General features: G+C 48.7%; 1 protein-coding gene across 1 annotated transcript in view; it reads left to right on the top strand.

Annotated features, from left to right (window-relative positions):
* Window positions 1-12640, top strand: part of LOC140201707 (alpha-tectorin-like) — a 55226-nt gene that overhangs the window by 19909 nt on the left and 22677 nt on the right. Inside the window, exons 6-13 of the mRNA XM_072266253.1 lie at window positions 193-323; window positions 1828-2109; window positions 2681-2818; window positions 3376-3535; window positions 5879-6288; window positions 6638-7208; window positions 10289-10488; window positions 11858-12238. Coding sequence (XP_072122354.1) covers window positions 193-323; window positions 1828-2109; window positions 2681-2818; window positions 3376-3535; window positions 5879-6288; window positions 6638-7208; window positions 10289-10488; window positions 11858-12238 — 2273 coding nt within the window. The remainder of the gene's footprint in view (window positions 1-192; window positions 324-1827; window positions 2110-2680; window positions 2819-3375; window positions 3536-5878; window positions 6289-6637; window positions 7209-10288; window positions 10489-11857; window positions 12239-12640) is intronic.

Here is a 12640-nt window from a genome sequence, read left to right as displayed (position 1 = left end):
CTGTCGTTGAGCCAGGTGGTACATGTTTTCAGGTACTCATGTCTTCTTCCCAATGGGAGTGGGGAGACCAGAGAACATCTGGGGTGGCTGGGGTCTTTGATTACACTGGCTGATTCTCATGTCATATTCAAGAATAATTGTAACGGTGCCTATTTCTGCAATGGTGAACTCAATGTTGCTGTGGTTTTACAGGCGATTTGTTCTACCCATTTGGTCACAGTAGTGGCGATATCACCACTCCGGTCAGCGATGATGGAAGCTCCCCAAGCATAACCATTTCAACATCGTTCCCATTCTTTGAAAGATCCTACAACTCCTTGTATGTAAGTGCACTGGTGTGTTTTGGGATGAGGCGGCTTCTCCCTGGTGAGGCATAGATGGAGTCGACCAGACAGTGTCTATTCCCCAGGGTAGAGGGCCTGCTTCTAAAGTGAGAAGGGGTAGTTTCATGGGAGATGTGGGGTCAAATGTTTTACACACAGAGTAGTGAGTGGATGGAATGTGTTGCCAGGAATGGTGGTGGAGGCAAATATGTAAAGGCATTTAAAGTGGCTCCTCGATAGGTAGACAAATGTGCAGAGAATGGAAAGATATGGGTATTGTCTTGGCAGGCAGGATTACTTTAGTTAGGCATTGAGATGCCAATTTAATTAGTTCAGCACCGCCACAGGGTTGGTGTTGGGATTGCTTCTTTTCATGATATCTGTCAATGGTTAAGATAATGGAATTGACGGCTTTGTAGCCAAAACTGAGGATGATACAAGGATAGGTGGAGGGGTCCGTGGTGTTGAGAAAGCAGGGAGTCTGCAGAAGGATTTATATAATATTGGAGAATGGACGAAGAAAAGACAGTTGCAATATCGTATTGGGAAGTGCATGGTCATACTCTTTGGTAGAAGGAATAAAAACGTAGACTATTTTCTAAATGGGGAGAAAAATCAGAAATCAGAACTGCAAAGATACCTGGGAGTCCTTGTGCAGCATTCCCTAAAAGCTAACTTGTAAATTGAGTCAGTGGTGAAGAAGGCAAATGCAATATTAGCATTCATTTCGGGAGGACGAGAATATAAGAGTAAGTGTTTAATACTGAGGCTTTATAAGACATTTTTCAGACTGCACTTGGAGCATTGTGAGCAGTTTTTGGCCCCTTATCTAAGAAAAGATACGCTGGTATCGGAGAGGGCCCGAGGAGGTTCACGAGAATGATGCTGGGTGTGAAAGGGTTAACGTATGAGGAACGTTTGATGGCTCTGCCTCTGTACTCGCTGCAGTTCAGAAAAATGAGAGGGGGTCTCATTGAAACCTATTGGAAAGTGAAAAGCCTAAAGAGAGTGGAACGTAGAGAGGCTGTTTCCTATAATGGGGGAGTCTAACAACAGAGGACACAGCATCAGAATTGAGGGACGTCCATTGAAAACATAATTTAGGAATTTTTTTAAGCCAGAGTGCTGTGAATCAGTGGAAATCGCGCCACAAACAGCTGAGGAGGCTAAGTCATTTTGGTATATTTAAAACGGAGGCTGATAGGTTCTTGTTCAGTCAGTGGGGTTGACGAGGATAATAAATCAGCCACGATGGAACGGCGGGGGAGGCTTGATGGTGCGAATAGCTCGATTCTGTTACAAAGTGACTCTGAAAAGAGACAAGAGAGAGAAAATGGGGGTGGAATCTGGAGCAACAAACAATCCGGAGGACCTCAGCGGGTCGAGGAATGTCTGTGTTTGCGGGGAATTGAATGAACTGTCGGCCCTGGAACCGTTCTTACCCTCTGTGGTAAGGCGTGGGGTCTGCTGCACCGATTAACGCTACTAATGCTAAACCCCACAGGTCAACAACAACGGTGTCATCTCCTTTGTCGTGCCCGTGAGCCAGTACACCTCTACCACATTCCCACTATCGGATGGGCGCGCCTTCATTGCCCCGTTCTGGGCAGATATAGACAATACCCTGCGAGGTAACATCTACTATCGCGAGAGTACCGAGGAAGCGTTACTGCAACGGGCCACGGCGGACGTCCGCAAGTACTCACCCGGACTCGAATTTCAAGCCCGCTGGGTGTTTGTGGCTACTTGGGATAACGTTACTTATTATGGCTCCCGGTCCTCCAAGGTATTCATTCAGTACATTCGAATACCCAGTATGGCTTCTGAGATCAATTTCCAATAATCCGGTCCCGTGTCATTTCAGAAGTCAATTATTGGTCAAGCAGTTTATTACTTGATGTTCCTCGCCCCCTTAAACCAGCTGAGACCTCGCTTCTCGCTCCCTTTGAACACACGGAGACTCCGATTCCTGCTCCCGTGAAACCCACCCGACCCCGTTTCCTGCCCTCACTGATTTAACCTCGATGTTATACTACCGCATTAGATTAAAAAGCTGTGAATTAAAACTGTTTCTGAGTGTAATACGTCTACGTAATATCGCAGGTATTCAGCAGGCCAGGCAGCATCGATGGAAAAGATTTTCGGGACGTTTCGTGCCGAGACCTTCATCATCACATCAGTAAAGCTCGACTGGTTTCTCTTTTCCATAGATCGTACCTGGCCTGCTGAATTCCACCAGCATTTTGCGTGTGTTGCTTAGATTTCCAGCATCTGCAGATATTCTCTCGTATGTAATATCGAATCTTCGCCGCCCTTTCACACTCGGCGTCACAGTGTGACTATTTTTTACCTTGTAGGTGAACAGTTTCCAGGCGGTCCTGATTACCAATGGGTTACAATCATTTATCATCTTTAACTACGGGAATATTGAATGGACTACCGGGACAGCGAGTGGTGGCAACACGTTGACCGGACTTGGCGGGACTCCAGCACAGGTATATGTGATCAGAATAGGAAAGCGAGACAGTAAGACATTGGAGCAGAATTGGGCCATTAGGCTCATCGAGTGAGCTCCGCCATTCCATCGTAGCTTCTCTATTGTCCCTCAGAACTCATTCTCCTCTGGTCTGCCCTTTGCCATTGACACTGTTACTACTCAAGAACCTATCAACCTCTCTTTAAATACTGTATACCCAATGACTTAGCCCCCACAGCCGCCCGTGCCAATGACTTCCACAGATTCACCGTCCAATAGCTAAAGAAATTCCTCCTTATATCTGTTCTGAAGAGACGACCTTCTATTTTGAGGCTGTGCCCGCTAGTGCTAGACTCCCGCACTATAAGAAACAAATTATCCCGCCCACTCCATCGCGTCAAACGGGTTCCCGTTGGGTTAAATGCGAGCAGGAAACGGGTTCTCGGTGAGTTTAAAGCGAGCGGGAAGTGGGGTTCCGGCGGGTTTCAAGATAAAGGAATCCGCGATAACGGATTGTCGGAGTTAATGTCTACCACCAAACCCCCAACCCCCGCACCCCACCCCATCCCCAAACAGGCTGGCTTCAACAGCGGGGACTCCACGAGATTTTTCATGATTCCTGGGTCGCAGACGTCAGAGATCATCGATATCGAGACAATTAGCAACGTGGACGAACCTGGTCGGTGGGTCTTCAGGACGGATGCATTCGAAGCACTCGGGGGTTGTATATATAATGGTAAGGAATATTCAATTAAATTAGTGAATTGAACCAGTGCTTTTAATTAGAATAGCTCTCTTCCTGTCACACACACTTCCACTCTCTCCTATCTCTCTCTTCCCCTCCACTACCCCCCCCCCCACCCCACCCCCAGCGCCCGATTTCTAGTTTGCGGAGAATATAATTTGCAATTAAGTCCCATTTCTTGCTCTTGTGATCACAGATACACTCTGAACTGATTATATCAACTTAATTATGCTTCACTGGACTTTTAATTTGATATTAATCTGATAGCGATTGAGCCTAAGGGGCGATCTTATCGTGATGTTAAACTCACGACGAGCATAGATGGTATGAACACTTAACTAAACTGGAAAGAGCGCAGAAAAGATTTACACGGATGTTGTCAGCACGCGAGGAACTGAGATATAGGAACAGGTTTGACAACCTTGGACTTTATTTATTGGAGTGTAGGACACTGGAAAGTGATCTTACAGCGGAGTATAAAACCATTAGGTTATGGATATGGTAAATGAACAGAATTGGGGAAACAAGAACAGAGAGCACAGATTTATCGTGAGAGGGGAGAAAAAATAACAGGAATCTGAGGGCATTTTTCACTTAGAGGGTGGTCCATATGTGGAACTAGCTGCCAGAGGAAGTTGCTGAGGCAGGTACATTGACAACAGTTCAAAAGACACTCGGACAGGTACACGGATAGGAAAGGTGTTGAGGAATGTGGGCCAAACACTGGCAAGTGGGGCTGACTTGAATGGGGGTCTTGGTCTGCAAGAAAATTGAAATAAGCGTGATAGAATGCAGAGAAAATTTACAAGGATATTGCCGGGACTTGAGGATTGGAGTTACACAGACAGCTGAGCAGGTTAGGACTTTATTCGCTGGAGTGCGGGAAATGGCGGGGTGAGGGGGTAGAGCTTGAATAGACGTGTATAAAGTTTGAGGGGTATAGATAGGGTGAGTGCATGCAGAACTAGATGTTATCCGTTAAAGTAAAATACTTAAGAGTAAGGGGAATCTAAAGGAGAACTTCTTCACTAAGCGTGTGGTGTGAGTGTGTAATAAGCTGCCAGTGGAAGTCGTAGGTGTGTGTTCAATTACAACATTTAAGAGAAGCTTAGATCGCTGAAAGTGGCATCACAGACAGATAGGGTCGTTAAGAGGCACATTTGCCTTCATAAATCAATGTAGTGCGTACAGAAGATGGGATGTTACGGTGAAGTTGTATAAGACAACAATGAGGAATAATTTGGAGTATTGTGTGTAGTTTTGGCCACCTACCTACAGAAAAGGTGTTAATAAGGCTGAAAGAGTACAGAGAACATTTACAAGTATATTACTGGGTCTGGTTGACATGAATTATAAGGAAAGATTGTACAAGGTTTGGACTTGAAACCTTGGAACGTATAAGATTGAGGGGAGATTTGATAGAGATATACAAAATTATTAGGGGTATAAATACGGTGAATGCAAGCCGTCTTTTTTCACTGAGGTTGTGAAACTGCAACTAGAGGTCATGGGTTAAGGGATAAAGGTGAAAAGTTTAAGGGGAACATGGGAGGAAACTTCTTCACCCAGAAGGTAACGAGCTGCCAGCGCAAACGGTGCATGTCAATTGGAGAAGTCTGGATGTAGGGGTATGGAGGGCTCTGGTGTCGGTGCAAGTTGATGCGAGTGGACAGTTTAAATGGTTCGACATGGTTAAGATAAGTCGATGGGCCTGTTTCTGTACTGTGTTTTTCTATGGTTCCATAACTCTAGGTACATGAATGAAGGGAAGGTGTAGAATTGGACCCAAAATCAATCAGTGGTAGGGATCAAAAGCCTAGAGGGTAAAGTACAGAACGGAAGACAACAGCAGTTGAAGCGTTTCGCTGTTCTGATGTTCAATATTGCCCTCAATCCTGAAAGGGAGGAGATTGTAAAGTACCCCTCCTGCAAAAAAAAGAATCAAAATCAGGTTTTTTAAAATCACTGACAAACGTTGTGAAAAATCTTGTTCTGTTGCAGCCGTATAGTGCAATACTTAAACGTACTATACGTTACAATAAACAACTAAATTAGAGAATGAATAAATAAATATGGACTATATACATACTGTACATAAATAAATAAATTAGGTAGATAGATGGATAAATAGTTGGATAGATAAAGAGATCGACAGAGAAGTTGGATAGTGCAAAAGAGAAATATCTCGGTAGTGTTCATGGGTGCACGAAACATTCAGAAATCAAAGCAACAAATTTCGTGTCATATGTCAATGACAATAAACCGGATTCTGATTCCTGTTAACCTGGGGGGTTGCTCCGGAGTAAGTGTGTAACGCATTAAATATTTCCACAGGAAAGTACATTCGGGAAAATCAGACAGTGTGGGTCAATGGAAGCTGCCAAACCAAATGTAAATGTTCCTCGGCGGGGTCGCTAACGTGTGTTTCTGAACCGTGCGGCGCGGTCGAAATCTGCGTCCCTGCTCCACCGTTCCACGCCTGCCGCCCAGTCTCGATGAAGACCTGCAACGTTTACGGAGACCCCCACTACTACACCTTCGACCAGAGGGTCATCCACTTCCAGGGGACGTGCACCTATGTCCTGTCCGAGCTGTGTGATGATCTGTACAACCTGACCTACTACAGGGTGGAGGGAGCGAACGAGAACCGCGGGAGCGAGGCCGTATCGTGGGTGAGACTCGTCCGTCTCCTGGTCTACGGAACTGAAGTTATCATGCTCAAGGGGACTGCCGACTACGTCCTGGTAAATCGGCGGGAGAATAATTGTTTTATTCAATTAACTTTGGCTTGAAATAGGTGGAATTCGTCCTGATGCCGGACGCTATCTGGGCGGAGAGTGATTGTGATTAGATTGGGATTGAATGTTTGGGGTTTGAAATGGGACAGTGGGATTAGGTTCAGGGCTGACTGATAAGGCGATGGGGAGAGCGTGGGCAATGGGCATGGTTTAGGGACTGACAGTGCTATGGGAGAGAAGGCGGCAGTGCGATGAGTTGAGGGACTGGTGCGGGGCTGTGGGATTTGTTTTGGGACTGATGCGGGGCTGTGGGATTTGTCTTGGGACTGATACAGCCCTGACGATTCTCTTGCAGGTGAACGGGACCCGCAGTTCCGTCCCGGTCTTCCTGGAGGACGGCCGACTCCAAGTCCAGACGGACGGACTCACTATGAGGGCGACAGCGGACTTCGGACTGACCGTGACCTACGATGGCTCCCACCGCGCATCGATCACCCTGCCCGGATCCTATCACGGAGCCGTCTGTGGGATGTGCGGGAACATGAACGGGGACCCCTCCGACGACATGCGCACCCGCAGCGGGAACCTTACGACCTCGCTGGGGATATTCGGGGCCAGTTGGAGGGCGGACGGCGGTAGCGGACGGGACGTATGCCGGGACTCCTGCACCGGTAGGTGCGGAGTCTGCCCCGAGGCGGAGCGCTACTCCTTGTCGTCCTCCTGCGGCCTCCTCGGAGTCCGGGCCGGCCCCTTCCGACTCTGCCATGCCGCTATCAACCCTCAGGATTTCGAGCAGAGCTGCGTCTATGACCTATGCGCCACCGGCGGCCTGGAGGCCTCCCTCTGCCAGGCTCTCTCCAGCTATGCCGAGGCTTGCCGCTCAGTCGGGATGAGGCCAGAGCCCTGGAGGACCGAGACATTCTGCGGTAGGGTCCGCCTGTCGGAAATATCAGGGTCTCAAGCGCGAAGCCCTCTAGTTCTGGATTCCTCAGCCCTGGGGGTGGGGAACTTTATGCGTGTACCCTATCTATGCCCCGTTTATAAGAGTATTCCTGAGTTTCTACGATCCAATGAATAAAGTCCCAACCTGCCCAACCTCTCCCCATATCTCAGGTCTTCGAGTCCCGCAACATCCTCGTAAATCTCATCTGATCCCTTTCCATATTAATGACAACTTTACTACAATAGGGTGAGTACAACATTTCTAATATGGCCGCAACAACATCTTACATTCAACTCCTCTACTCAGAGCCCTGGCTGATGAAAGCAGCGTGCTAACCGGCTTCTTCGCTGCCCTGTCTACCTGTGTCATCATTTTTAGGGACCAATGTACCTGTACTTCTTGGTCCCTGCGTTCTACAACGCTCTCCAGGACCTTAACGTTTACTGTGAAAACCCTTCCCGCTCCTTTGTCTCCCCAAAAAGCAAAACCTCACACTTATCCGAATTAAACTTTACTTGCCATTTCTCAGCCCACTTACGCAGTCAATCTTGTAAATCCTGATGACCATCTTTGCTGTCAACGACACTGCCTGTTGTGGTGTCATCCGCAAATTCATGTATCGTGCCTTCTACAAATTAATAATGTAGATCACAATGACAAACACTGAAGTAGATAGTCACAACACCGAGCTCTGAACACCACCAGTCCTGGGCTTCCAGTCCAAGAAACAACCAGCACCCTCTGCTTCCTACCACTGAGCAATCGGGATCTAATTAGCCAGCTCTCCCTGGATCCCTCAAGATCTCGTGTTACCAGGATAAGACTGGGGTCACAACGAACTAATCTCTGGAATGGGTGGAATGTCTCGCGAGGGATTGTTAGAAACATGGGAAACCAACAGCACAATACAGGCCCTTCGGCCCACAATGCTGTGCCGAACATGTACTTTAGAAAAAACCTCGGGTTACCCATAGCACTCTATGTTTCTAACGTTCATGTACCTAACCAGGAGTCTCTTAAAAGACCCTATTGCATCCACATCACCACTGTCACCGGCAGCTTATTCCACGCACTCATCACTCTCTGCGTTTAAAAAAAAACAACTTACTCCCGACAACTCCTCTGTACCTACTTCCAAGCACTTTAAAACTGTGCCCTCTCGTGTTAGCTATTTCAGACCTGGGATTAAGCCTCTGACTATCCTCATGATCATTGCCTCTCATCATCTTATCCTCTATCAGGTCATCACTCATCTTCCATCGCTCCAAGGAGAAAAGGCCAAGTTCTCTCAACCTATTCTCATAAGGCATGTTTTCCAATCCAGGCAACATCCTTGTAAATCTCCTCTGCACCCTTACTATAGTTTCCACATCCTTCCTGCAGTACGATGACCAGAACTGAGCGCAGTACTCCAAGCGGGGTCTGACCAGGATCCTATATAGCTGTAACATTACCTCTCAGCTCTTGAACTCAATCCCATGGTTGATGAATGCCAATACACCATATGCCTTCTTAACCACACAGGCAACCTGCGCAGCAGCTTTGAGTGTCCTATGGACTCGGACCCCAAGATCCCTCTGATCCTCCACACTTCCAAGAGTCTTACCATTCATACTATATTCTGCCATCATATTTGACCCACCAAAATGAACCACTTCACACTTACCTGGGTTGAACTCCACCTGCCACTTCTCAGCCCAGTTCTGTTTCCTATGAATGTCGTGATGTAACCTTTGACAGCCCTCCACACTATCCACAACACCCCCAACCTTTGTGTCATCAGCAAATTTACTAATCCATCCATCCACTTCCTCATCCAAGTCATTTATAAAAATCACAAAGAATAGGGGTCCCCGAACAGATCCCTGAGGCACAGCACTGATCACCAACCTCCATGCAGAATATGACCGGTCTATAACCACTCTTTGCCTTCTGTGTGCAAGCCAGTTCTGGATCAACAAAGCAATGTCCCCTTAGATCCCATGCCTCCTTACTTTCTCAATAAGCCTTGCCTGGGGTATCTCATCAAATGCCTTGGAAAAACCATATATGGCATAGGGGTACCATATTTGGTAATATGATTTTCAGAAAGGCATTTGATAAGTCACAAGGGGACCTTGCTTTGTTGATCTGGAACCCCTCGTGACTTTATAAACTTCTGTCAGGTCACGCCTCAGCCCCCGAATGTCCCACCTGAGAAGGCAACATCCGTCATCAAAGATCCCCACCATCCGGGCGACGCCATCTTCTCTCAATTACCATCGGGCAGGAGATACAGATGCCTGAAGTCCCACATCACCAGGTTCAGGAACAGCTACTTCCCTTCAACAATTCGGTTCTTGAACCAATCAGCACAACCCTAATCAGTATCTCAGTATAGCAACACCAGGACCACTTTGCACTACATATAACCATATAACAATTACAGCACGGAAAAGGCCATCAGAGTCGTGGGCTCAATCCAATACATCCCTTCCCACCAGGAGGTACTGACTCAAGGCGGCAAAATCCATTATCAAAGGGCCATGCTATCTTCTCACGGTTCCCGTGGGGCAGGAGATACAGAAGCCTGAAGTCCCACATCACCAGGTTCAGGAACAGCTACTTTCCTTCAACAATTCGGTTCCTGAACCAACCGGCACACCCCTAATCACCGCCTCAGTATATCAACTTTGCACTACAATGAACTTTTGTTGTTCTAATTGTGTTCTTCCTTGTAAAATATGTTTTTTCTTGTGAATATGGTTTATCTGATGCTGACATGTGCCTGTGATGTTACTGCAAGTAAGTTTATCATAGCGCATGTTTACCTCGCTGCCTTAGAAAAACAGCCAATAAATCAAAGACCCCGCCTCACGCGGTGTACTTTCTATGGATGATGGTAATAAATCGGGGGAGGGGTATCGGGAACACGCTGAATTTCTTTAGCTTCCGGGGGAAGCAGGGGTACGGCAAGCTTTCCTGGCTTCACCGAGGCAGCAAAATGTACAGAGTCTTGTAGAGAAGGTTTGAGAGTATTGCGCAGAGCGTTGGCGAGGTTTATTCTGTCGTTCTCTCTTCCAGGCATCCGGTGTCCGGCCAACAGTCACTATGAGGCGTGTGGGAATGAGTGCGGCCGGGATTGTGTCTTCAGTTCCCCCGCTTTACACTGCAACGAGTCGTGCTCGGAAGGGTGTTTCTGTGATCCGGGCTACATCCGCGACGGGAGCGAATGCGTCCCCCCGGATCGCTGCGGCTGTTTGCATCACGGTGTCTACATGAAGGCAAGAGCTCAGTCTCGTCGCGGTCTTACCCACAAATGGACCCGTGAACCACTGTGGCCTAATGCTGCGAGCTTTTCCACACACATTTACATACTCATTCGTGCTCTCTCGCTCACAGTGGCTCTGCGTCTCACTGTCTACCTCTCTCGCTCGCTCTGGCTTTGCGTCTCTATCTCTATCTCTATATCTCGCGCTCTCGCTGTCTCGCTCCGTGTGGCTCGCGTGCTCTCCCCCTCCAGCTCGCTCCGTGTGGTGCGCGCACACTCCCTCTGTCGCTCGCTCTCCCCCCCTCCCGTTCGCGCTCCCCCCTAGCGCTCTCCCTCCTTCGCTCTGCGTCATGCGCTCTCTCTCTGGCCCTGTGTCGCCTCTCTGGCGCTCTCTCTCTCGCTCTGGCTCTGCGTCACGCTCTCTCGCACTTTCTGGCTCTCTCGCTCTGGCTGTGCGTCACGCACTCTGTCTCTCCAGTTCTCTGGCTTTTTCTGGCTCTCTCACTTTGGCTCCGTATCACGCTCTCTGTCTCTCTGTCTCTGTCTCTCTCTCGCTCTGGCTCTGCGTCATGCTCTCTGGCACTTTCTGGCTCTCTCGCCCTGGCTCTGTGTAGCGCTCTCTGTCTCTCTCGCTCTCTGGTTCTTTCTGGCGCTCTCGCTCTCGGCTCTTTCTGGCGCTCTCGTTCTCGGCTCTTTTTGGCTCTCTATCGCTCTGGCACTGTGTCGTCTCGTTGGCTCTCTCTGGCCCTCTCTCGCTCTCTCAATTGCTCTGGCTCTCTGAATCTGTCTCTGTCCCGATCTGTCTGTCTCTCTCATGTACTGTATCTAAAGTACCCACACATTACCTATTTCACCAGCACATACACGTATACAAACCCAGGAAAATCTGCAGATACTGGAAATCCAAAACAACACACAAAATGCTGGAGGAACTCAGCAGACCAAGCAACATCTATGGAAAAGTGTAAACAGTCGACGAGGTCTGGGCCAGAAACGTCAACTCTTTTACTCTTTTGCCTGGCCTGTGGAGTTTCTCCAGCATTTTGTGTGAGTTGTTACACGTATGCAGTTTCCTCACTCCCACACTGTGTTTCGCACAGATGGTCTCTAACATGCATAAACACGTGTATTAACTCCATGCGTCTCTCTCAGTCTCTCTCTCACGCACAAGCGCGCACACACACAGACACACACACACACACACACACACACACACACACACACTGTCTCTAATGCACACACATATTCTAATTTGCACATAAGTACGCAGGGCAGGAGGTTGGAATCGAACCCGTATTCTGGAGATTCGAGCCAGTGTCTTTACACACTGTTACAGTGGCTGTCTCTCAGCCAGGAACTAATGTCTTTCTGTCTATTTGCAGTTGGGAGAGCGAAGGGTGTCTCCAGAGTGTGCGGAGGTTTGCCAGTGCTCCCAGGGAAGAAGGGTCCAGTGCGTCCCCTTGGGCTGCGGGGCTGGGGAGGTGTGCACCATCCGCGGGGGCAGGAGGGGCTGCTTCACCGCCCAGGCCCTCTGCACCGTCACAGGCGGAGGGGCCCACCTCCTCACCTTCGACAGCCGACTGGCCAACCTCCGGGGTTACTGCACACACACGCTGGCCGAGGTCTGCTGCAATGCCTCCGTCCCCTGGTTTCGAGTGACGGCGGAGAAGTGGCAGGAAGGCGAGATGGCAGAGGGGGTCACCCGTGTCAGGGTCCAGCTGGTGGGCGCCGACTTCGTACTTGAAAGGGGAAGGCCGCCGACGGTGAGTGGCGAGGGATGAACCACGAAGAGCCAAGCAGCGCGGCGAGTAGCGTAGTGAGTTCAGTGAGTAGCGTACAGTAGGAGGTAGACTAGAGTGTGTAGAGAGGAGGAGAGTCAGCAGCATAGACCAGAATAGTGACTGTTATAGACTGTAGTAGTGATTGCATAGAGTATTGTGCAGCGTAATGCAGCCCGCAAGTGTTGCCAAACTTCTAGTGTCAACATAGGATGCCCACAACTTACCAACCCTTTGGTTACTGTGGGAGGAACTGGAGCACCAGGAGAAAACCCATGTGGTCATGGGGAAAAGTGAAATCTCCTTGCAGATAGCGACGTGAACTGGACCACGATCAGTGAGGCTGGTGCTGTAAAATGCTGCGCTGACCTTTATACTACCGTGCTT

Source organism: Mobula birostris, chromosome 8 (assembly GCF_030028105.1).
Source record: "Mobula birostris isolate sMobBir1 chromosome 8, sMobBir1.hap1, whole genome shotgun sequence".
In the NCBI taxonomy this organism is placed as follows: Eukaryota; Metazoa; Chordata; class Chondrichthyes; order Myliobatiformes; family Myliobatidae; genus Mobula; species Mobula birostris.
Note: the sequence above shows the minus strand (reverse complement) of the source record. Positions and strands in the feature narration are given on the sequence as shown.